This window comes from Aquarana catesbeiana, linkage group LG03, assembly GCF_042186555.1.
Source record: "Aquarana catesbeiana isolate 2022-GZ linkage group LG03, ASM4218655v1, whole genome shotgun sequence".
Taxonomy (NCBI): Eukaryota; Metazoa; Chordata; class Amphibia; order Anura; family Ranidae; genus Aquarana; species Aquarana catesbeiana.
Genome location: NC_133326.1, coordinates 155679057 through 155700873, shown reverse-complemented (window position 1 = coordinate 155700873; position 21817 = coordinate 155679057). Strand labels below are relative to the sequence as shown.

At 44.4% G+C, this 21817-nt stretch overlaps 1 protein-coding gene across 1 annotated transcript in view; it reads left to right on the top strand.

Annotated features, from left to right (window-relative positions):
• Positions 1–2527: 2527 nt before the first annotated feature.
• KIN (Kin17 DNA and RNA binding protein) overlaps positions 2528–21817 on the top strand; it is a 58124-nt gene continuing 38834 nt past the window's right edge. The window contains exons 1-5 of the mRNA XM_073619439.1: positions 2528–2727; positions 12646–12740; positions 14756–14799; positions 16190–16312; positions 18538–18719. Of these exons, the coding sequence (XP_073475540.1) occupies positions 2614–2727; positions 12646–12740; positions 14756–14799; positions 16190–16312; positions 18538–18719 (558 nt within the window). The 5' untranslated portion in view covers positions 2528–2613. The remainder of the gene's footprint in view (positions 2728–12645; positions 12741–14755; positions 14800–16189; positions 16313–18537; positions 18720–21817) is intronic.

The window sequence follows — 21817 nt, the reverse complement described above, 5'->3', positions numbered from 1 at the left end:
TTCCCCTGTAAGACAATTGTATATTATGAGTCTGTGAGTGGCCGCGATGACATCACTCCTGTGCATGCACGCGGGAGCCCTCAGTCCAGCATGGTATACTGGAATTTTAGAGCGCATTTGTCGTGACGTCACCAAATGCATTCAGTGTGAATATCTCCTAAACAGTGCCCGTTTAGGAGATATTTATTTTACCTACAGGTAAGCTTTATTATAGGCTTACCTGTAGGTAAAATAACAAAGTGGACTTTACTACTACTTTAAGTGATTTTTTTTTTTTTTAATTCTCCTTTAACCACTTGCCGGCCAGCCCCTGCAGTTATACCACGGCAAGGTGGCTCGGCTGCATGAAGCGCCGTACCTGTACGGTGGTTCATGCGCTAGCTTCTGTGGGCACGCACACGCCAATTGGCCAGCAGGGGAGCCAATCAGTGGGTCCACCAGCCACTCATGATCGTTCCCTGCAGAGACAGAACAGGGATCTGCCATAGTAAACAAAGCAGATCTCCGCTCTGACAGGGGATTACACTGAGATCCTGTGTTTCTGCTATGCAGGAAGACAGATCTCTGTGTTTTCCCAGGCAGCCCATCCTCCATACAGTCAGTAAACACACCCAAGGAACACATTTAACCCCTTGATCGCCCTTGATGTTAACCCCTTCCCTGCCAGTGTCATTAGTACAATGTCAGTGCATATTTTTAGCACTGATCACTGTAATAATGTCACCGGTTCCCAAAAAAGGGTAAAAAATGTCAGTTAGGTGTCCAATCTGTCCTATCTGTCAATGTCGCAGCCCGGCTAAAAGTCACTGATCACCGCCATTACTAGTAAAAAAAAATAAAATAAAAATTGCCATAAATCTACCCCCTATTTTGTAGACACTATAACTTTTGCACAAATGAATCAAAATACGCTTATTGGGGTTTTTTTTAACCAAAAATATGTAGGAGAATACATATTGGCCTAAACTGATAAATAAATTAGATTTAAAACTTTTTTTATTGGATATTATTATTATTATAATAATAGTATATATAATATATATAATATATTATGTAATATTATATTACTATTATTATAGCAGAAAATAAAAAATATTGTTTTTTTTTTCAAAATTGTCGCTTTTTTTTGTTTATAGCGCAAAAAATAAAAACCGCAGTGGTGATCAAATAGCACCAAAAGAAAGCTCTATTTGTGGGAAAAAAGGACATTCATTTTATTTGGGTACAAAGTCGCACGACCGCGCAATTGTCAGGTAAAGTAACGCAGTGCCGTATCGCAAAAAATGGCCTGGTCATTAAGGGGGTAAAACCTTCTGGGGCTGAAGTGGTTAAGAGTGTGTGGCAGGGTGTGTCCTATGCCTGCATACTTTTGCTGATAGGTGTCCCTTGTTTTAATTTCAAAAAGTTGGGAGGTATGTATGTGTATATCTGCATACAGCCTATTTCTTTGTTCAGCCTATCATTGATTCTGAGAGGCGGCTGGCAGTGGGCCGTACAGAGCACATGTGACTCCCTGGCAGAGAGTTACACCTGAATGTATGGTTGTGCTAGACATGTGCACTGCCGAAAAATTCATTCGTTTTGTTTCATTCTGGTTTTTTTTTCGTTTTTGGGGTCATTTGTTATAATCGCAATTCGTAAATTAGAAATTTGTAAATTCGAAAATCCGAAAATTCGAAAGAACGAAAATTCTAAATGATAACTAACTAATAATAAATAACTATTAAATTCTAGTTATTGGAATTGCCTTTCAAATTTGGCTGTTAGTGATCGTAACAAATATGAATTTATCCGAAGTTACAAATTATCCAAAATAACGAATGTCGCATCTAAACAAATGGAACGGAACAAATTAATAATAATAAATAATAAAACGTTTTATTATTGTTGTTATTTATTATTAATTTGTTACGGTCTATTCGTTTAGATACGGCATTCGTTATTTCGGATAATTCATACCTTTGGATAAATTCGTATTTGTTACGATCACTAACAGCCAAATTTGAATGGAAATTCCAGTAACTATAATTTATTAGTTAGTAGTGGTTAAGTTATTATTAGTTATTATTTCAGATTTTCGAATTTTGAATAGGTTTTTGGATTTTTGAATGTCCGAATTAATTAATTTGTCTAAATTTGTTAAAAAAAGAATTTGGAACGAAACGAATTGCACATGTCTAGCGTGTACATCCTTGTTGTGGTAATAAACCTGAGAACAAATACTGAACATTACACCCAGCATACAGAACAAGCAGTGTACAGAATCAGTTTTACAGGTCGGGAAATTATTTTTCATTGAGGTCTCTGCTTTTTGCTGCAATATATTTGCACATCTTCAGTAGACTCTCGTGCAAAAATATAACGCATTACTTCAATATGCAGCTGTTCTTTATTAATCCGTACCTAATATGAATACTAATAAAAAAAAACAATACACACAATCGTAGATTTAGTATTGCCCATTTCAAACATGGCCGCCACATATGCACTAGAGCAGGGCGGAAGAGAGAGGACGTTCCTCTATCCGCAGCCCGTTCTGTGCGCGGTGACGCCGAGGAAATCACATCTTACGTCAGGTCCTGGGATCGGACACCGGCTGGCAGTGTGGTCGGGATGGGGAAGGCGGATTTTCTCACCCCAAAGGCGATCGCCAATCGCATTAAATCGAAGGGTCTACAGAAGCTGCGATGGTACTGCCAGATGTGCCAGAAACAGTGCCGGGACGAGGTGAGGACATGCCAGGCCCATGTACTACACACTGCATGGTGCCCAGCTCTGTATACAGGAAATGTCCTACGATCACCTACCGAGCCTCGTAGCCTGTCATAGAGGAACGATCGTATTGTGGGCACAGTATGAGTGTGTGTAATGAAAGTCTATGGAACCCCTCAGTGTACAAGAGGCGATTTATCTGCGTTTTTTTTTTTTTTAGAAGCCTCATGAACGCCTGTCAGTGCTCTGCATTGTAGTGGGCAGTGTTGTGTTTGCGCCAACAGCTGAAGGGGGTTACAGAGGGAGGGAAAGGTTATATGCAGGAGTCTTGTATATGTGCACAGATTAATATTGTGCCATTAGTTTATAATGGGTGAGCGGTGGGTTTACATCCACTTTAAAGCCTAGGCGGCTCCAGTGGAAGTTCTCCTCTCCCCCTTCCTCCCTGCAATTTTCTGGGACACCTGACAGGTCCTAGAAGATTGCCTGGCCATTGAGGAGGCGTAGTGCACACCTGACAGGTCCTAGAAGATTGCCCAGCCATTGAGGAGGCGTAGTGCACACCTGACAGGTCCTAGAAGATTGCCCAGCCATTGAGGAGGCGTAGTGCACACCTGACAGGTCCTAGAAGATTGTCCGGCCATTGAGGCGTAGTGCACACCTGACAGGTCCTAGAAGATTGCCCAGCCATTGAGGAGGCGTAGTGCACACCTGACAGGTCCTAGAAGATTGTCCGGCCATTGAGGCGTAGTGCACACCTGACAGGTCCTAGAAGATTGTCCGGCCATTGAGGCGTAGTGCACACCTGACAGGTCCTAGAAGATTGTCCGGCCATTGAGGCGTAGTGCACACCTGACAGGTCCTAGAAGATTGCCCAGCCATTGAGGAGGCGTAGTGCACACCTGACAGGTCCTAGAAGATTGCCCAGCCATTGAGGAGGCGTAGTGCACACCTGACAGGTCCTAGAAGATTGCCCAGCCATTGAGGAGGCGTAGTGCACACCTGACAGGTCCTAGAAGATTGTCCGGCCATTGAGGCGTAGTGCACACCTGACAGGTCCTAGAAGATTGTCCGGCCATTGAGGCGTAGTGCACACCTGACAGGTCCTAGAAGATTGCCCAGCCATTGAGGAGGCGTAGTGCACACCTGACAGGTCCTAGAAGATTGTCCGGCCATTGAGGCGTAGTGCACACCTGACAGGTCCTAGAAGATTGCCCGGCCATTGAGGAGGCGTAGTGTACACCTGACAGGTCCTAGAAGATTGCCCAGCCATTGAGGAGGCGTAGTGCACACCTGACAGGTCCTAGAAGATTGCCCAGCCATTGAGGAGGCGTAGTGCACACCTGACAGGTCCTAGAAGATTGCCCAGCCATTGAGGAGGCGTAGTGCACACCTGACAGGTCCTAGAAGATTGCCCAGCCATTGAGGAGGCGTAGTGCACACCTGACAGGTCCTAGAAGATTGTCCGGCCATTGAGGCGTAGTGCACACCTGACAGGTCCTAGAAGATTGTCCGGCCATTGAGGCGTAGTGCACACCTGACAGGTCCTAGAAGATTGCCCAGCCATTGAGGAGGCGTAGTGCACACCTGACAGGTCCTAGAAGATTGTCCGGCCATTGAGGCGTAGTGCACACCTGACAGGTCCTAGAAGATTGCCCGGCCATTGAGGAGGCGTAGTGTACACCTGACAGGTCCTAGAAGATTGCCCAGCCATTGAGGAGGCGTAGTGCACACCTGACAGGTCCTAGAAGATTGCCCAGCCATTGAGGAGGCGTAGTGCACACCTGACAGGTCCTAGAAGATTGCCCAGCCATTGAGGAGGCGTAGTGCACACCTGACAGGTCCTAGAAGATTGTCCGGCCATTGAGGCGTAGTGCACACCTGACAGGTCCTAGAAGATTGTCCGGCCATTGAGGCGTAGTGCACACCTGACAGGTCCTAGAAGATTGCCCGGCCATTGAGGAGGCGTAGTGCACACCTGACAGGTCCTAGAAGATTGCCCGGCCATTGAGGAGGCGTAGTTTGAAGCCTCAAGTTGTCACAGCTGGGTGCCCACACTTGCAATGGCGGTGCCGGAGAGAGAGAGAGCCAGGGGTTCAGACGGCCGCATCGCTGGATCATGGGACAGGTGAGTGTGTGTTTATTAAAGGGTTAGTTTGCCTTTACTTTAAAATCTGTAAGGTGAATTTACTCGGGACCTCTTCCTCATCCCCCCGGTCCCACTGAGCTTCAGCGCGGTGGTCTCCTGTTCTGAGCCCTGCCATAGCCGCCTCACTGCTCCGGTGCTTAGAAATCCCTGGAGTTTTCTCTCCTAAACGTACCCCGTCAGGAGCATTCCAATCGGAACCCGCGTAGCCTGTCCTCTCAGTGGGAAAGAAGAGTGAATGCCGAGGGGATTTCTTTATCGTACATCACGGGACACAGAGCCATAGTATTAACTATATGGGTTATAGCCACCTTCAGGTGCTGGACACTGGCATACCCAATAAAGGAAGTTCACTCCCTATATAACCCCTCCTCCTACCAGGAGTACCTCAGTTTTTTCGCCAGTGTCTAAGGTGTTGGTCACAAGTGAAGATGTGCTCTGAGGAGCTTTGCTGGAGGGATCCTTGCTTGATTTAAATAGCCGCCACAGACCGGATCCATCCTAAGTGCCACTGAGGCCAAAGTGGATGGTACCCGGGCCTAGTAAACGAAGAACGAGGTTTTGCCTTTAACGCCTCTTTGTAGGGCTGGACCCTCGGGATCTAGGGCTTTGGTCAAGCTTACATTACCAAAAGTTTTTCCTGGCAGGGTGCTAATACAGGTCCAAGGGAGTGGAACCCCAATAATAAGGGAACTGGTCCTTGAAGGTTTGTTAACGCAGCCTGTCGTGATGGGTGAAGTTTGGATCTGTCAATGCAGTATCCTGCGGCGAGGATAAGGTAAGGGAAAAAGCCTAGGAACTGAAAAAGTCCACCTATGGTTTTTCTTCCTTAGGGAAAAATGTTGTTGTCATGCCTTAAATCTCCACTAGAGGGAGTATACCTTACCTGTTGTATTCATACCTTAATCTGTTGTATTCACTTCAGCTCAGTGTCAGTCCATGTGTCAGTCCATGTGTGGCAGCAGCAGCTTGCACAGTGGGGATTCCTCTTGCAGGTAAGAGATCTGCCATCCTGCATTTCTCCCCCCTGGAGGAACCAAGAGCGGTTAGGGATCAACAATTGTCGTGGCTCCCCTTGTAATACCCCCCCCCCCCCCCCGCAGGGGGTGCAGAGGTCCCGGTTTTCGGCTGCAGACATTTATTCTCCTGCCAGGTGTCTTTTGGCTCTGCCTCTTCCCCCCTTGTGTTGGGTCTGCGGGAACGTTATAAAATTTCAAACAAAAGAGGGGCAGGTTGTACGGAGGGGGCAAGACCTAGGCACTGTGTGTGGGACATAACGTCCACGAGTATGCAAGCGCATAGAGGAGACATTACCTGGAGCAGTCTCTCCTTGGCTGTGTAGCAAGGAGAAGCAAGCTGGCTACACTCAGGACACAGGAGCGGTGGGGCATGTAAGGGTGCAAAACGGGCATTCCTAATATGGAGAGAGCTAGACCGAACTTGTATTAGTGGCATTATACTGTCAGACTATTGTTCAGCGATTAGTGCATTTAAATAATAGCTCTGCTTTTTGTGCTTAGGACTATGTCTGCCAAAAAAGACACCACAAGGACCTCAAAAAAGGTACCAAAGATTCCACCTCCAGGCGCTGGGAACTCCAGCTGTGCCTCTACACTGTCATCCTCGCCTGAAATACCAGTTGTGGCAAGCCAGGGTGAGTCATTGGAACAAATTAGTGGTGCAGCTGCTTCTCACATCTCAGCCCCTGTATACGTGACTGAAGATGCCTTTTCCTCTGCCCTGGTGGGCCTAGAGGGAAGATTAGCGGCTTTAATTGCATCCTCCATCCAAAGGGATAGGAAGTGTTAGATCCCCTCCCTCACCTTAGACCCTTTACCAATGGAACAGTGGGTACAGGATGAAGTGTTACCCTCAGGCGATCAGGAGGAAAGACAAACAGATTACTCCTGTGCAGAGTAAACAACGGTAGATGAACTCTTTTCAGTCTCGCAATCTGAGAAGTTGCTGGTACAATCTCTTACGGAGATGGTTCGTTCCACTTTCACGCTAACCCTAATGGAGTCTGCTGAAAGTTTGGTTTCTTCCTTGGGTTCCTTAAAACCTTCACAGCCTTTGCATGCATTTCCTGTCCATGCATTACTAGAAAAGCTTATTTATGCTGAATGGGATCACCCAGATAAGCATTTTCTCCCTCCAAAGAGATTCTCAGTTCTCTATCCCATGGAGGAGAAATTCACCAAAAAATGGAATGTACCAGCAGTTGACGCTGCGATTTCCAGTGTGGATAAAAGTTTAACTTGTCCAGTAGACCATGCACAAATGCTTAAGGATCCAACAGATAAAAGGTTGGGATTCCTGTTAAAGTCCTCTTTCTTTGGCAGGTGCCGTTACTCAGCCTGCAGTCGCTGCAATAGGCATCTGTCAATCCCTAAAGGACCAATTTAGACAGGCTCTTAAAGAGGTTCCTGTACAGCAAGATTTGGCCGAACTTCCAAGAGCATTATGTTTTGCCATAGACGCCATTAAAGATTCTATTCACCAGGCGTCTCACCTTGCGCTTGTGCTAGTACACATGTGTAGAATCCTGTGGTTAAAAAATTGGTCAGCCGAAGCACCATGCAAAAAGCTCCTGACTGGTTTTCCTTTTCATGGGGATTTGGTATTTGGAGATGATTTGGACAAATACATCCAAACTATTTCCAGTGGGAAAAGTACTCTTTTGCTAGTCAAAAGAAAGAATAAATGCCCTTCATTTAAGCGGACTCTTTCTCCTATGCCAAGGGCATCTGCCTCTAGGCAATGGCGACGGCCTCTGCCATCAGACTCAAGAGGAAAACCTCAGGGTCAGGCCCAGGCTCAAAAGAAGTCCTGGGGCCGGAAACCTGCAAAACAGAGTTCTAAAGCCTCATTATGAAGAGGCGTCCCCCCTCGCCAGGGTGGGGGGAAGACTTCTGCAGTTCTCAGAAGTCTGGCAAGAGGAAATTCAGGACAGATGGGTCATCTCCACGGTAACTCTAGGGTACAAACTGGAATTTCGGGACTTTCCACCGTCTCATTCCCATAGAACGAAAAGGCAATCTCTGTTTCGGGCACTAGACCGATTAATGGCTCAGGGGGTGATCATACAAATCCCCACAGAAGAGCAAGGTTTGGGGTTTTATTCAAACCTCTTTACGTTATCAAAACTGGATGGAGATGTCAGACCTATTCTAGATGTAAAAAATCGAAATCAGTTCCTGAAGATCCGCTAAATTCGCATGGAGTCGATCAGGTCAGTGATTTCTATCCTACAATAAGGAGAACTTCTGGTATCTATCAACATCAGGGATGCATATCTGCATGTTCCTATATTGTCTGCTCACCAAAAGTTTCTGCAGTTCGAGGTAGAACAGCAGCATTTTCAGTTTATAGCCCTGCCCTTTGGGCTGGCTACAGCACCCTGGATGTTTACAAAAGTTTTGGCCCCACCTCTGCCTAGGTACAGGGCATAACAGTCTTGGCGTATCTAGACGGTCTATTGCTAATAGCCCGGTCGCTGGCCTGTTTGGAGCAAAGCGTACACATTACAACCAGTTACCTGGAAAGTCTAGGTTGGATCCTCAACCTAGAGAAGTCTTCCTTAAAACCGCTAAAAAGGCTGGAGTACTTGGGTCTGATCATAGGCCCAGAAGAAAGTGTTCTTGCTTCAAGCAAAGGTTTACGCCATAAGAGAGCTGGTGCAGATGGTCAGGTCAAAAAGAGATCCCTCCATTCGCCTTTGCATGAGGTTGTTAGGAAAGATTGGTGGCTTAATTCGAAGCAGTCCCCTATGCCCAGTTCCATTTGAGACTGTTGCAAAACAGTATCCTGTCTGCCTGGAACAAAACAGTTCAAGCTTTAGACTTGCCCATGCGGCTGTCCCCAAGGGTGTCCCAGAGCCTCAGTTGGTGGTTGGTAACCTGGAATCTACTGAAAGGAAAATCCTTCAGACCAGTTATCTGGAAGGTGGTAACGACAGATGCCAGTCTTTCAGGTTGGGGAGTAGTAGAAAAGACAACTGTCCAGGGACAGTGGTCGAGAACCGAAAGGACCTTGCCCATCAACATCCTAGAGATTCGGGCAGCAGGTCTGGCTCCGAAGGCCTGGACATTCAGGTTACGGGGTTGTCCTGTCAGGATCCATTCCGACAAGGTCACAGCTGTGGCCTATACCAATCACCAAGGTGGCACCAAGAGTCTCGCAGTGCAGAGAGAGGTGAACCATATTCTAACTTGGGCAGAAAGGAATGTTCCGTGCCTATCGGCAGTCTTCATTCCGGGAGTAGAGAATTGGCAGGCGGACTACTTGAGTCGCCAGCAGTTATTCCCGGGGGAATGGTCCCTTCACCCCGACACTTTTCGGGCTGTTTGCCAAAGATGGGGGACTCCGGACGTAGATCTTCTGGCATCCAGATTCAACATGAAGTTGGTCAACTTTGTGTCCAGGACAAGGGATCCACTCGCATGCGGAACAGATGTGTTGGTGACCCCGTGGGATCAGTTCTCACTGATTTATGCATTTCCCCCTATTCAGTTGCTGCCACGACTTCTTTGCAGGCTCAAGCTGGAAAGAAAGCCGGTAATTCTGGTGGCCCAGAAGGTCCTGGTATGCAGAAATCGTAAAAGATGGCGGTGGAGGATCCATGGTCCCTTCCACTACGGCCAGACCTACTCACACAGAGGCTGATACTCCGTCCTACCTTACGAACTCTAAATTTAACGGCTTGGCTATTGAAACCCACATTCTGAAAAAACCGTGGGCTTTCCGGGTCAGTTATCTCTACCTTGATTAATGCAAGGAAGCCAGCTTCCAGAACTATATATTATAGGGTCTGGAGGGTTTATGTTTCCTGGTGTGAATCCAAGGTTTGCACCCTCGGAATTATATCATAGGCAGAATTCTGAAAAAAAGGAGGGAAAGGAAAATGGCTGCACACCCCAAATAGAATTACAAAAAGGGAATTTGTCCCCCAAGGACAAGGGGGTTTTCTTGGCAGCACAAAACTCGTACAAAGGTATAAAATGATGATAATTTTATTTGAGCATAGGACAGTAGAGTAAAAAACATGAACTGTGTACAAGTTATAAAAAGCACAGGAGCATATACAGGGCTACACGTAAATAATACAAAGAACAGGCGCTTGGATAGGTCTGCCGCGTTTCAACCCCATCGGGTCTTCTTCAGAGGAAATGCATGCGCTGTTGAAAAGTTATATACATAAAAATAGTATCAATACAAAAATATACAATTTATATGTAGTAATTTGCAGGGGTCTTAGACATAGTTACCAAGAGTCTGCGTGTAGCCAGGTCTCCTGAACCTAAGACTTTCAAAGAAGCCTCCACCAGTCCGGTCCCCGCCTAGAGTCCCCCGGCCAGCCAACACCCCGATAGGGGGGAGTCAAGCAGCAATTGCGTAACTTACGGTGAACTACACATAGGGAATGCCCCACAACCGGCAAGAGGCACGTGTGGGTCAGCGGCACCTGTGATCCAAACATCAAGCAATAGCATCAATCAGCGCATGTAAGGAGTGTGTTAGGTTTATTTTTTAATTTCTATGAACTTATGTGAGTCATATACTAATGATACTCCTTATTTTATAGGGTTTTTATTTGGGGTGATAAGCCCAAGTTATGAAAATGATTGGAGTTCATATTCAAAAGTTATTTGAACCTAATGGGTATATGTTGAAAGTAGAACTGGGAGATGCACGCAAAGAGAGAAGGCAAAAAGAGAAAAAAAAAAAAGGGAGAAAAGGGGATAAAGGGCAGGAAAAAAGGACGAGGGGCAAAGAAAAGAGGAAAGAAGAAGGTAAGGGAAAGAAGAGAAGAAGAAAAAGGGAAAGGGGGGAGAAAAAGAGGGGGAACGGGGGGAATGGGAAAGGAGTTGTGAGGATTATAGGCAGAATTCTTGCCTTTCTACAATTAGGGGTAGAGATGAAATTGGCCTTGAGTACTATTAAGGGCCAAGTCTCAGCTTTATTGGTCTTATTTCAAAGACCGCTTGCTTCACATTCTTATGCCGCGTACACACGGCCGGACTTTTCGACCGAACTGGTCCGATGGACACCAACGGACCAAATCCGGCGGACAATCTGATCGTGTGTGGGCTTCACCGGACCTTCAGCGGACTTTTCAAGTCGCAAATCTGACGGACTTTAGATTTGGAACTTGCTTCAAATCTTTACGTCGTAACTCCGCCAGACCCAGAAATCCGCTCGTCTGTATGCTAGTCTGACGGACAAAAACCGTCGCTAGGGCAGCTATTGGTTACTGGCTATCAACTTCCTTATTTTAGTCCGGTGTACGTCATCGCGTACGAATCCGTCGGACTTTGGTGTGATCGTGTGTAGGCAAGTCCGTTCGTTAGAAAGTCAGTCGAAAGTCCGCTGGAAAGTCTGTCGGACCCGTCCGGTCGAAAAGTCCGACCGTGTGTACGCGGCATTAGTTTTGTCAGTGTTACAAAAACAGCCATTTGAACCAATACAGCATACTCCCTTAGTCCTTCTGACAAGGAAGTTAGTATTTTTGGTTGCTATATCCTCAGCAAGGAGGGTCTCAGAATTGGCTGCTCTTTCTTGTAAAGAGCAATATTTAATTATTCACAAGGACATCGTTGTGTTGCGTCCTCGTCCAGGTTTCCTGCCAAAAGTGGTATCAGGTTTTCACCTGAACCAAGATATTGTCCTGCCATCGTTTTTTTTCCAAAACCATGTTCCAGGGAAGAGAAGTCACTACATTGTCTTGATGTGGTGAGAGTGGTAAAAGTCTATTTAAAAATTGACTGCTCAGATCCGGAAGACTGATGTCTTATTTATACTACCAGAAGGTCCTAAGAAAGGACAGGCAGCGTCGAAATCCACTGTCACTAAGTGGATTTGGCAAGTTATAATTCAGGCTTATGATTTAAGGGGTAAGATTCCACCTTTTCAAGTCAAAGCGCACTCTACCAGGGAGGTTAGTGCTTCTTGGGCAGTGCGTCACCAGGCCTTCATGGCTCAGATCTGTAAGGCCGCAACTTGGTCTTCAGTACATACATTCACCAAGTTTTATCAGGCGGACGTAAAAAGGCATGAGGATATCGCCTTTGGGCCCAGTGTGCTGCAGGCAGCAGTATAGGTCCTCAAGTCTGGGGGTGTCCTACGGGTTGTGTCTCCCTCTCCTCAAATAGCATTGCTATGGGACGTCCCATATAGTTAATACTATGGCTCTGTGTCCCGTGATGTACGATAAAGAAAATAGGATTTTTTTAACAGCTTGCCTGTAAAATCCTTTTCTTGAAGTACATCATGGGACACAGAGGTCCCTCCCCTCTTTCTGGTGTTTAAGTATATTTCTTTGCTACAAAAACTAAGGTACTTCGGGAAGGAGGAGGGGTTATATAGGGAGTGAACTTTCTGTATTGGGCATGCCAGTGTCCAGCACCTGAAGTCGGCTATAACCCATATAGTTAATACTATGGCTCTCTGTCCCGTTATGTACTCCGAGAAAAGGATTTTACAGGCAAGCTGTTTAATAAATCCTATTTTCTAAGCCCCGGACCCCTGGGGTGGCTATACCTGGGCTCGGTACGGGAGATACCCATGCTGCAGTTCAGTGGGACTGCCGGGGGGGGGGGTCCTGTGTAAGTTCACCTTACACTTTTTGTACCTGTTGACTCTTAATAAACACAAACACGAAACACAAAATGATTTTTTTTCTTGTGTTTGAACATGTGTTCTTTGCATTTTAGATCATTTAAAAAGATGTGATTCCATATTTAACATGCGTTTTTTTTTTTTTTTCTTTTTCTTTTTCTCCATTGAAGAATGGCTTCAAATGTCACTGCTTGTCAGAGTCTCACCAGAGGCAGCTGCTGCTTGCTTCAGAGAATCCCGAACAGTTTATGGATTATTTTTCAGAGTGAGTGTCATTTGTTTCAAAAATTTTAAAGTAAAGTGATACACACTGTTTAATTTACATTGACCCTTCTATTTCTGTATATGGATGATAGCACTAATTATTTTAACCACTTCAATACCCGCGTATAGTCATATGACGTCCACAGATGGGATCTCCCATCCTGGGTGGACGTCATATGACGTCCTGGGATTCCCGGCCGTCTAGGGGGCGCGCACTCGGGACCTGGTGCGTGTGCCCGGCGGCCGCGATGTCCGCCGGGCACCCGCGATTGCCCGTTAACCGGGCCGGCATGTGGATCTGTGTGTGTAAACACACAGATCCACAGCCTGTCAGCTCTGAGGAGAGCGATCTGTGTTCCCAGAACGGAGGAACACTGATCGGTCTCCTCCCCTAGTGCGTCCCCTCCCCCTTCAGTTAGAATCATTCCCTAGGAAACATACTTAACCCCTCCCCGCCCCCTAGTGGTTAACCCCTTCACTGCCTGTCACATTTACACAGTAATCAATGCAATTTTATAGCATTGATCGCTGTATAAATGTGATTGGTCCCAAAAGTGTCCGATGTGTCCGCCATAATGTCGCAGTCACCAAAAAAAATCGTGATCGCCGCTAAAAAAATTTTAAAAAAATATTTTTTTAAAAAATGCCATAAATCTATCCCGTATTTTGTAGACGCTATAACTTTTGCGCAAACCAATCAATATACGCGTATTGCAATTTTTATTTTTTTTTTACCAAAAATATGTAGAAGAATACGTATCGGCCAAAACTGAGGAAAAAATGTGTTTTTAAAAAAAAAATTGGGATATTTATTATAGCAAAAAGTAAAAAATATTGTGTTTTTTTTCAAAATTGTCGCTCTTCTTTTGTTTATAGCGCAAAAAATAAAAACCGCAGAGGCGATCAAATACCACCAAAAAAAAGCTCTATTTGTGGTGAAAAAAGGACGTCAATTGTTTTTGGGTACAACGTCGCACGACCGCGCAATTGACGTTTAAAATGCGACAGCGCTGAAAACTAAAAATTGGCCTGGGAAGGAAGGGGGTGAAATTGCCCTGTATTGAACCGGTTAATAATTAAAAAAAAATAAAAAATCTAAGTACCTTTTTTTTCATAATTCCATATATATCTGTCCTGTGACCCAGCTCTCTCAACCTGTCAGCAGGGAAACCTCAGCGGAAGGAGCTTTTAGTTCACTGCTGCTGGTCACATATTAAAAAAAAAAAAAAAAAAAAAAAAAAAAAAGACACTTTATGGACTACAGAGGAAAAATACATAATATCAAATGTGTTAAATCATAATACAAATATGTATTTGAACTCATCTTTATTTTTACCATGCAAAAACATGATATGGGCTGTTTGGAGGGAGGGGTTCTTCCAATCACAGCCTTTTTCTTGCCCCTCCAGCCCGTGCCTTTTGTATGAGCTTAGAATTACAGGAAGATGGTGCCTCAAGGCAGGAGTTCTAACCCCTAAGCCACTGTCCATCTAATGCACCTTTCTGTAATTGTGTGGAAAGATGCTTCAATGTTCCTGAATTTAGAACGGCGTTGCCGCTCCCATGTAGGCTGTGCTTGCACTACAGTTTGATCAAACATTCAGTTTCCCCACCGCTCCTCTGTAAACCCAGGATTGTCATAATGACTTGAGCCTGGGTTCACACAGGAGCGGCACGGGAAACGGCATGCAACTCGGACAGGAATTGTGCCCCATTTCTGTTCAAATCACATGCGATTCTTTGCAGTATGATTTGAGGCCATTCATGGACTCAAACCACACCGCAAAGGAATCGGTATTCATACTCGCCGATTTAAAAAAAAAAAAAGTATTGGCGCAACCCCAAATTTTTTAATGTATTGCCATTTAATTTTCATTGCCTGACAAGACTTTCAATGGTATTTTTAATGAAACAATTGTAATGTAAATCTAGTTGATCTAAGCAATGTTTGCATTAACTAACTATTAAAAGAAACTGTTAATTGGAATTAACAATTTTTTTTTGTTTGTTTTTAAGAGAATTCCGCAACGAATTTTTGGAGTTGCTGAGTCGACGATTTGGTGAGTGAGGTTGTATCTATTATTTCTGAGGAAGACCCACATTATTCCAGGCTAATAGGATTCTGGCTTTAATGTTGCTAATTATAAAAAGTCTAGGTGTACATGGGCTGCTCATGCTCCACCTGACTCTGACTGCACTTAGCACAGCTTGAATGGGAGGTGAAGCTGATTTTCCACTCTCTGCTTATCAGGCTCCATTCACACTTAGGCGATTTGAATCACAGGTGGAATTGCTGCGATTCTGCCCACGATTCTAAATCATGGCAAAATGCTGGACGCGTATGCAATGCCATCGCAGCGCATTGGGTTTTGCCGTGATTGCAGTATGTTTTTTCCTGCCAAAATCACACTGCAATTAGGGTGCCATTAAGAAGTAATGGCATTGCAAACATGTCCCGCTTGGGATTTGGAATCGCAGCGATCCTGCCCGCAATTCAAATCACCTAGCTGGGTTGAGTGGGAAAAACCTGTCAGCTCCAGTCGGAGCCGCTATACTAACTATATGAAGTTAGTATAGCGATCTCCCCCACTGAGCTATTGTGTTCTGACAGGGGAACCCCGCCAGAACACTCCGATCAGTGCTCTCTGCTGTTGGCTGAGTCAGTCGGCTGCTGGTTTTCCAGCATGCATGTCCAAACGAGCGACTTCTGTCGGACAGACTGACATACATATGAGCTGAATGTCGGCCGTTTTTTTTTTTTTTTTGAGCCGGCAAATGTGTCCCAGTTTTAGGTTTGACATGCAGCTCTTTCTCAGTGTACATCTTATGTTGGTTGTTTTGCCCAATGAAGAAGGAATATCATGTATGCTTGTCAGAGGAAGGTGGAGCTAAGGTTTCTCAGAAGCTCATTTACACTAGTATATTAAAGCGGAGCTCCACCCAAAAGGGGAAGCTCCACTTGTTTGCACCCCCACTGCCACATTTGGCACTTTTTTTTTGGGGGGGGGGGGGAGCGGGTATCTGGTTTTGACAGGTACCCACTCCCGCTTCCGGGTGAGATCTGTGCATGGCGATCTACAACATATCTGGTCCCTCCTCCTTCCACCTGCTGCCTTCTGGGACCTGTGTGTCCCAGAAGACAGCGGGGCCATTCAGAAAGCGCAGTGCAACTCGCGCATGCGCAGAAGCCTGAAGGTTTCACTGCCGGTTTCCCTAACTTGCAATGCCATCGCCTGCACCCAAAGCCGATGGAAGAAATGGCTTGGGGTACTGACATCCCAGGATCCCTGGACAGGTAAGTGTCCTTATATTAAAAGTCAGCAGCTACAGTATTTGTAACTGCTGACTTTAATTTTTTTTTTTTTTTCAGACGGGGCTGAAATGTTCTTGTGAGATATACAGTATTGGTTTCCCTGTGTCAGCTTATCTCTTTTGTTCTAACTTCAACAGGTACTAAACGTGTTCACAATAACATTGTTTACAATGAGTACATCAGTCATCGAGAGCACGTACACATGAATGCCACACAGTGGGAGACACTGACAGACTTCACAAAATGGCTGGGCAGAGAAGGTAATTTGTTTGAGCTAGTGCGTATACAGTAAATTAAACACGTGACCAATTAAATATAACTGAATGATAGAGAAATGACTAATGAAGTTCTAAGCCAAGATTCAGTGCACTTCACTGTGCAGTAATGTTCACACCGGTAGCAGTATGATTAGTGATTTATTTATATACATACATACATTTTTTTTATATATACATTTATTTAATTTTTTTTTAGCAGAGACCATAGGGAATAAAATAGCGGCTGTTGCAATTTTTATGTCATGCAGTATTTGTGCAGCAATTTTTTTTGTAAAAAAACACAATATTTACCCCAATTTTTTTGTATAATGTGAAAGCTTTTACGCTGCGTAAATAAATACCTAACATGTCACACTTTAAAATTGCACACACTGGTGGAATGGCGCCAAACTTTGCTGCTTAAAAATCTCCATAGGTGATGCTTTTACAGGTTACCAATTTAGAGAACCAGGGGATGGGGGCGCTTTAAATTTTACACTTTTCCTTACATTCTTTTATTTTTGATTACTTTTATTCCTATTACAAGGATTGTAAACATCCCTTGTAATAGGATTAGGGCATGACAGGTCCTCTTTATGGAGAGATCGGGGGTATAGAAGTCCCTACATCTCTCCTCCAGGCTGGAAAGCCTGGGATAAAAAAAAAAAATCGATCTCGGACTTTCCAGCTAAAAAAAATAGCAGTGTTTACATCTGCCGAAGCCGGAAATTACTTCGCTTTCAGCCTCTGAGGGTCATCTGGTCCCCGGCTCGCTCTATGATAAACTGGAGGCGGATTCTTTCTTCGACTCCCCGATTGCTGGAGATACCGGAGAAGCACTGAAAGGAGGGGGGACGTCCCCTCCCGCTGTCTATAAGAGTAATCAAGCGACTAAACAGCCGCTATGATGGCTTTTATATGTATATATCACCACTTTGTTACTAAACCCACAACCATTAAATCTGCCTGTATGTGCAAAATAGCATGTTACACATACTGTGGAACTTGAGGGGTTAATCCTCTGCATTGGGTAAAAAGGCTCTTTGATCCTGTATGGACAGATCCTCCCCCTCCTGCAGGGACACAATGGGCAATGCCAGATAAAACACAGTCAGAGTAGTCCTCCTGCACATGCTCAGTTTGGTCTCTATTGCTGGAGAGAACATTTCCTGTGTCAGTTGAGCTGTTCAGGTCACATGATATGACATCACACATTTCGGTGTGTATACAGATCCTAAATGACAGCCCAGTCCCTCCCTCCTCCTCTATGCCCAGTAACTAAAAAAGAACACAGTGAGTACGATGTCACATCTTGATTGATGGATGATCCGCCTCCCATAAGAGCATGAGGACACAGGTTATAGTGGAAATCTCCTCTTACCTGAACACTCCGCACTCGTGCATACACTGCAGTTTATCATTTGACTGTGGTATACATTCAGCCAAAAAGGTATTTAGTGGCAGTATTTGAATGTAAAAAGAAGGTGGGTTGGATGACCTATTTTTATATTACTTAGTTTAGTAACACTTTAAAATCCAGGCTGCCATAAATTGTAATTACTGCTACACTTAGAAGGCACTGCTTTTTGTTCCTTTCATGTTTCAGAGTCTTTTCTAGCTTTTCCCAGCCGGCAGTCTCTAAGGACAGCTTCTTTGTTGTCCTTACACAGACGACTTATAACGGACTTGATAACATTGCCCTATTGTGTGACTTGGTCACAACCATTTTTAACTATATCATTTCATAGCCTTCTCCAGAATGCACCATATAATTGTATCTGTTTGTATGTCATATGACGTCCACCTAAGGTTAAGTGGATAATAAACATGCGCTTACCAGTTCAGGGATCCAGCGCTGTCCTCACCTCAGCCGGTTCTTCGCCGGTCTTTAAATCTCTGGTGCCGCCATTCGGATGTGGGAAGCTGGCTGTGACTTCCGCAGCACTTTCTCAATGGACCCGCAGCCTCCTGGGCCTGTGACGTGTCCCAGAAAGTTGTCGAAACTAGGTACCTGCTCCCTAAAAAAAAAATTCAGCACTTGATTATTGTTAAATTCCTATATCATCTTTAAAAAAAATCTTTGTTTTTGGCATTTTTGTGTAAAATTATTTTAGCTTCATTTCTCATATGTATTTAATGTAGCATGTGAATGTGCTTTCCTTAGCTTTGCATTATTGCAGCATATTAATTTTGCCTGATGAGTTATTTTATATCAAACGTCCTTTTAGGTTTATGTAAAGTTGATGAAACCCCTAAGGGCTGGTACATTCAGTACATAGACCGGGATCCGGAAACAATCAAGAGACAGCAGGAGCTAGAGAAAAAGAAGAAACAGGATCTCGATGACGAAGAGAGGACTGCAAAATTTATTGAGGAGCAAGTTAGAAGGGGCAAAGGTGAAGCAGAGCCGGTAAGGACCAAGTTTACCAGAATAAAGTGATCTTATTTTAAAAATTATTTTTTTTTTTAATAAGAAAGTATTTTATTTTTAACTAACATTCAAACAACCAAACAAAACATTTTGGCATTGTGTAAGCAAAGGGGCACAATTTACAAGGATGCTATGACGTTTCTCACAACTTGCACAGAGCTATTTGCATATTCAAGTGAGTGGAACAGTAAGGGGAATCAGTAAACCATATTAAGATGTATATCTTTGCTCATCAGAAATGAGTACTATACCTAACGTTTGTACAGAGCAGAGTAATCTTACTGCTAATTAAAAGGTAAACAGTTAGAAAAGTTGTCTTATTTAGATGCGTTATTAAATGGTCTTAATCACTCCACACAGTTGTCTGTCAGTAATACTTTTTTGTTTTTTAATTTGCACTATTAAATTAAGACAAGCTTTTTTTTGGGGGGGGGGGGGGGGGGGGCGGAGGGGGAGTGCATATACAGTACTAATACACAAGTTTTTCTGAATGTTAGTGATTGTAAAGTCTCTATTTCTTTTTATCCTATTAAAATAACAAACGGGTTATACTTTCCTGCTCTGTGCACAGAGTAGCCCTGATCCTCCGCTTCACCCCCTGGCTCCTTCTTGCTCCTCCTCGCTTCACCCCCTCCCTTCCCTCCCTGCTGAGTTCCCCTATAGAAATAGGCTTGCTATGGGGGCACTCGTGTGTGCTCGCTCCTGATCCCCGCTTTGTGTGTCCATAAGACACACAGAGTGGGGCTCGACCCCACTCCCTCCTCACTGGCTCTGATTGACAGCAGCAGGAGCCAATGAGAAAACCGAGAGAGCCTCGACTCTTGTGCACATCGCTGGATCGAGATCGCAGTAAGGTAAAAAAAACCACCTGCCTTTGCAACCACTTTAAGAAAGTAAGAAAAATCTGCAACCATGACAGTTTCTGACAAATATACTCACGGACAATAATAAAAGTAAAAGTCAGATAGGGAAGGGGGGGAGGAGGAGGTGATGGTGTTGTCTATTGAGTCACAGGATGAGAATGGTCAAAAAACTATGATGGTGTTTGTAATGTAATTGCAGTGGATGAGTTACATTATCAGTGGCCAAAGAGGATCCCTGCTGGATCAGGGAGAATTGCTGGTGGTGGGGGGGGGGGGGGGGGAACGACACATCAGTGACAGTCTCAATCAATGAGGACATCACAGAAGAAGGCAGGTGCCTGTCATAATCTTCTTCAAGTATGCAGTGCTGTGGACATTTGCAAATTATTGTAAATTATGTAAAAAATCTCCCCCTCCACCTATGAGTTTACTTCCACTTTAACACTGGAAGGGGTGCTTACAATGGTCATAATTCATTTGGGTAAAACCTTTATCCGAAAAAGGAAAATAACCTGTTTCCTTAACTGCTTAAAAAGTGCTATCAGTTAGGCTTTAATTTGTTAGTCACCTATGTAAAATCCATCTTAACCTACTTGTCCATCTAAATTTTGCCCTCCTCCAGTGGAGAAATGAGTAGAGCTGCTCTTAGACAAATAGTGTGTTGCTGGCCAGACCACCAAGTGAAAAAAGCCAAAAAAAAAAAAAAAAACGAATACAGCTACAACATATAAGGATTGGTGGGCTCCAGTATTTAAACTTTTTTTGTTTTTTGGATTTGCATGCATTTAACCTCGAGGTGTAAGACCAATGCACACTGTTTCCTGTAGAAGACAGTAGACCTTACACTCACATACGCAGTGCCAGCTTCCCTTTTTCCTGGTATGGTATTTTTGAATAAAAATGAATTTAATATTTTCATATTAAAGTGGAGTTCCTCCCATTTTTAAAATTAACATTCATCCATGTGGCCATCCGTAGTGTATTTCTAAATTGATTATACAGTGGGGACGGAAAGTATTCAGACCCCCTTAAATTTTTCACTCTTTGTTATATTGCAGCCATTTGCTAAAATCATTTAAGTTCATTTTTTTTTCCTCATTAATGTACACACAGCACCCCATATTGACAGAAAAACACAGAATTGTTGTCATTTTTGCAGATTTATTAAAAAAGAAAAACTGAAATATCACATGGTCCTAAGTGTTCAGACCCTTTGCTGTGACATTCATTTGAGTTCAGCTGTGTGTGATTGTGCTGATTGGACTTGATTAGGAAAGCCACACAACTGTCTATATGAGACCTTACAGCTCACAGTGAATGTCAGAGCAAATGAGAATCATGAGGTCAAGGGAACTGCCTGAAGAGCTCAGAGACAGAATTGTGGCAAGGCACAGATCTGGCCAAGGTTACAAAAAAATTTCTGCTGCACTTTAAGATTCCTAAGAGCACAGTGGCCTCCATAATCCTTAAATGGAAAATGTTTGGGACGACCAGAACCCTTCCTAGAGCTGGCTGTCCAGCCAAACTGAGCTATCTGGGGAGAAGAGCCTTGGTGAGAGAGGTAAAGAAGAACCCATAGATCACTGTGGCTGAGCTCCAGAGATGCAGTCTGGAGATGGGTGAAAGTTGTAGAAAGTCAACCATCACCTCCACCAGTCGGGGCTTTATGGCAGAGTTGCCCGATGGAAGCCTCTCCTTAGTGCAAGACACATGAAAGCCCGCATGGAGTTTGCTAAAAAACACCTGAAGGACTCACCTGAAGAAATAAGATTCTCTGGTCTGATGAGACCAAGATAGAACTTTTTGGCCTTAATTATAAGCGGTATGTGTGGATAAAACCAGGCACTGCTCATCACCTGTCCAATACAGTCCCAACAGTGAAGCATGGTGGTGGCAGCATCATGCTGTGGGGGTGTTTTTCAGCTGCAGGGACAGGACGACTGGTTGCAATCGAGGGAAAGATGAATGCGGCCAAGTACAGGAATATGGATGAAAACCTTCTCCAGAGTGCTCAGGACCTCAGACTGGGCTGAAGGTTTACCTTCCAACAAGACAATGACCCTAAGCACACAGCTAAAATAACGAAGGAGTGACTTCACAACAACTCTGTGACGGTTCTTGAATGGCCCAGCCAGAGCCCTGACTTAAACCCAATTGAGCATCTCTGGAGAGACCTAAAAATGGCTGTCCACCAACGTTTACCATCCAACCTGA